The 4,523-nt window shown below is 36.3% G+C and overlaps 1 protein-coding gene across 1 annotated transcript; it reads left to right on the forward strand.

Moving 5' to 3' along the window:
- Positions 1 to 2,250: 2,250 nt before the first annotated feature.
- Positions 2,251 to 3,060, forward strand: LOC141665484 (uncharacterized). Its single transcript, XM_074471469.1, has one exon. The coding sequence runs from the start codon at positions 2,251 to 2,253 to the stop codon at positions 3,058 to 3,060; it is 810 nt and encodes a 269-aa protein (XP_074327570.1).
- The last annotated feature ends 1,463 nt before the right edge of the window (positions 3,061 to 4,523 follow it).

The raw sequence follows: 4,523 nt of genomic DNA on the forward strand, positions 1-4,523 counted from the left end.
CATGTCTACAGGCTTGATAAAGCACTTTATGGCCTTAAGCAAGCTCCAAGAGCATGGTATGAGAATTTAGCTTAGTTTCTTCTGGAAAGTGGATTTAACAGAGGGACTATTGACAAAACACTGTTCTACCTCAACCATGGAAAGGACTTACTTTTGGCGCAAATATATATTGATGATATCATTTTTGGTTCTACAAATGACAGACTTTGTAAGAAGTTTGCCAAGCTGATGCAGTCAAGATATCAAATGAGTATGATGGGAGAACTTAACTATTTTCTGGGCCTTCAAGTCAAGAAAAATGAAGAAGGAACTTTTATTTGTCAATCTAAGTACACCAGAAATTTGTTGAAGAAATTTGAAATGCAAGATTGTTCAAGTGCATCCACTCTTATGGCCACTGCAACAAAATTGGATAAGGATACTGGTAAATCAATAGATATTACTGATTACAGAGGTATGATTGGTTCACTACTCTATCTAACTACAAGTAAACCTGATATCATGTATGCTACCTGTCTCTGTGCACTACACCATAGATGGCCTATCGCAATGGTTTAATCATGCATGTTACAAAATTATGTTATCTTAGGTATGCTCATCTTAGCCTACCGCAACGTAGTATTTTTGATGTTACCATAGCCTTTAAAACATGTTACTATAGCTTCAAAGTGTTACATACGAGTAACATGTGGCAATTTATGTTACAATAGGGTATTATTGGATAAAAAAGTAGTATATTTTATAAACAATTAAATATATATAATTATTTGACATGAAAATTAATCAATTTTTATAATATAATTAAGCAAAAATATTAATATTAGTTAAGATTGATAAAATATTTTTTTTAAAAAAATTTATAAACTGTATTAATTAATAATTGATAAATTTTTATCAATAAAAAATTTAAAGACAATTAAAACTTAATTTTTTTAAAAAAAGAGATGAAATTAGCTGGGCTTTTTCAGGCGGGCTCAAATTTTTTGGAGAAGCGCTAAAATTTCAGACAAATTAACTTATCCCTCTAATTTCATTCTCCCTCATTCTTTCACTCTCTCTCATTCTCCCTCTCCCAGTAGCTATTCTCTTTCATTCCTCTCTCGAGCTAGGGTTTCTAATTGGGGGTAACATTTTGGCGAAGCTGGTCACATTTTGGAGAAGCGGGTCACAGATTGGAGCTAGGGTTTCTAATTGGGGTTTCAAATCAGCTTGCGGTTCAACATTAAGGTACTACATCTCTCTCTCTCTCTCTCTCTCTCTCTCTCTCTCTCTCGCTCTCTCTCTCTCTCTGATTTTGTGTATCTCTCTCTCTATCTCTCTCTCTCTCTCTCGCCCCCTCTATTTCTATTAGTTTCTTCTCTAATTTGTTACATGCGTATTTTTGTGTATTTTATACATGTATATGTATGTTACATGCATGTTTTTGTGTAATTTTAATTGGAATTGGGGTTTTTTATTTTTGTAGATCTGTAAGTGTGATTTTTGTATTAAATTTGTTTCTCGATATTTGCTTTTTATCCGGTTGATTTTCATGTTAGGCTTTAGTTATAACTTACATGTAAATCATCATAGTCAAGTGGATATAATTGATTGTGTAAGTAGATATCTGTTGTCTCTATAATGTAATTGTTTATGAGTATTTACATTTATGTTAATTTGACCTTTATTCCTGAGAGTTTCAACCCTTTACGAGTATTTAAATTTTTGTTAACATCAACTGTCACAGTTCGGTAGGTAGGAGGAGTGGGATAATACGGAAATGGGTGTATGCACATGTATATTCATGGTCATATAACATGGATTCGATACGTATAATCTAATATGGATTTACGATTTCAGGGCTGCGTTGTTATGCTGTGTTGTTATTAATACATATAATCTATAATATTGGTTTAGGATTTCACTTTTGCGTTATTATTAGTACGCATATCTAATATGGGTTTAGGGTTTCACGGTTGTGTCGTTATTAGTATGTACAACCAATGAAAAGGAGAACATAAAATATTACCTCGGTCTGCTTAGGGCTTCACGGCTGCGTTGTGTTGTTAGAACGTATAACCAATATGGGTGTATGGTTTCACGACTACGTTGTTTTCTTTTAGGAATATAACATTATTGTCCTGTTTTCTGTAGTGATGGACGATGATCTAAGTCAATGGATAACCCTTCCAAAATACAGTACACCTTACATTAAGGGGGATAAAGGATTTTTTAGAAAATGCATTTCCCAAATTTTCCGTAGGCGATGAAATGTTGTGCCCTTGCAAGAATTGTAGAAATGGAAAGTGGCATACTCAAGATCTTATTTATGATCATCTTATTTGTCATGGCCCTTGTCCATTGTATGCGAATTGGATTTGTGAGGTTTCGAGCAAAGATCATAGGATAGATATTGAACGGGCAGAAAATATGGGTTTTGAAGATTCCTTTACCTTCGGAGATAATTTGGACGAGATGTTCCATCGTACTAATGATACTACTGGACCGAATGATGATGCCAAAAAATTTTATGGCCATCTTGAAGAAGGAAAGCAGCCCTTATATCCGGGCTGCAAAAAATTTTCCCGCTTAAGTTTTATCATTAGGCTGTACTCTTTAAAGTGCATTCATGGGATTTCGGAGTCGGGTTTCGGGGATTTATTAGAGCTGATAAAAGATGCTTTTTCAGAAGCACACATTCCTTTGTCTTTTAATGCGGCAAAGAATGTTATTAAAGATTTAGGGCTCGATTATCAAAGGATACACGCCAGCCCCAATAATTGTATGCTGTTTTGGGCTGAAAATGAAAAAGAAGAAAATTGTAAAACTTGCGGTGCTTCAAGGTGGGTCGTAGTGGAAAAAAAAGGCGTCGTGGACAATAATGAGAAGAAGTTAATTCACAAGGTCCCGGCAAACGTGATGCGCTACTTTCCACTCAAAAAAAGGTTGCAACGCATGTTTATGAGCAAAGAGTTATCAGGACTGATGTTATGGCATGCAAAAGGTCGAAAAAAGGACGGCAAACTTCGACAACCCGCTGATGTAGAGGCTTGGAAGGCATTGGATGCTCGTTATCCTTAATTTTCATCCGAGAACAGAAACATCAGATTGGGCCTAGCCGCTGATGGTTTCAATCCTTTTCGTACTATGATCATAAGTCATAGTACTTGGCCAATTATTTTGGTTAACTACAACCTTCCCCCCTGGCTGTGTATGAAGCAAGAGAATCTAATTCTCTCGACACTCATATCCGGTCCCGAGTCTCCGAAGAATAATATAGATGTCTTCATGCAACCTTTAATTGCTGAACTGAATGAGCTATGGGAAGTAGGCATTGAGACTTATGATGCCCTTACTGACCATACTTTCAACTTGCGCGCTTCTTTACTTTGGACAATCAGTGATTTTTCCGGGCTAGCAATGCTATCTGGATGGAGCACAAAAGGAAGACTAGCTTGTCCAGTTTGCAATTATGAAACATCCTCTATGTACCTAAAACATAGTCGGAAAATGTGTTACATGGACCATAGGAGATTTCTCCATCCCGAACACCCATGGAGGCTTGATAAAAGAAAATTTAATGGTCAAATTGAATTAAGAGGTTTTCCAGAGGTTCTAACTGGAACAGACATTGAAGAATTATTGGAAGGATTTGTAAATCATTTTGGGGGGAAGAAACCAGAGAAAAAAAGAAAGCGCCAAAAAAATAAGATTAAGTCGAATTCGCCTTTCAAGAAAAAATCAATATTCTTTGATCTGCCTTACTGGAAGCACAATGTTTCTCGACATAACCTTGATGTTATGCACATCGAGAAGAATGTGTGTGATAAAGTACTTGGCACATTGCTCAATATTGCTGGAAAAACAAAAGACCATATAGCAGCTCGCCTAGATTTGCAAGAACTTGGCATCAGAAAGGTCCTCCATCCTGTTCTATCAAGTGACGGGAAACACCTTGAAATAAGGGCTGTGATATTCGACATGACAAATGAAGAGAAAGATTTATTCTGCTCTGTCCTTAAAAATGCTAAATTGCCATATGGAAGTGCCTCTAATATCAGCCGGTGTGTGCACATAAAGGAGAGAAAGGTATCTGGCTATAAGAGTCATGATGCTCACTTTGTCATGCACTACTTATTACAATTTGCAGTGAAGAAATCTTTGAAACCGGAGGTTGCAATCCCTTTTATCAGATTAGGGGCCTTCTTAAGAGGTATTTGGAGTAAAGTCATCGATTTAAGTGATCTTAAGAGGCTGCAAATAGAAATAATTGAAATTATTTGTCAATTTGAGACTATATTCATTCAGGCTTTTTTTGATGTGATGGTCCACCTTTTGATTCACTTGTGCCAAGAAATTGAATTTGGTGGACCGGCCCATGTTCGAAGCATGTGGCCAATTGAGCGCTATTTAAATAAATTGAAATCTTATGTGCGGAATAGATCTAAACCAGAGGGATGTATCGTCGAGGGTTACCTGGCCGAAGAATGCTTGATATTTTGTTCAAGATTCTTGGGTGGCCATGGAGGATAAAAAATTACCAA

The sequence above is a fragment of the Apium graveolens genome, chromosome 6, assembly GCF_009905375.1.
Source record: "Apium graveolens cultivar Ventura chromosome 6, ASM990537v1, whole genome shotgun sequence".
Lineage (NCBI taxonomy): Eukaryota > Viridiplantae > Streptophyta > Magnoliopsida > Apiales > Apiaceae > Apium > Apium graveolens.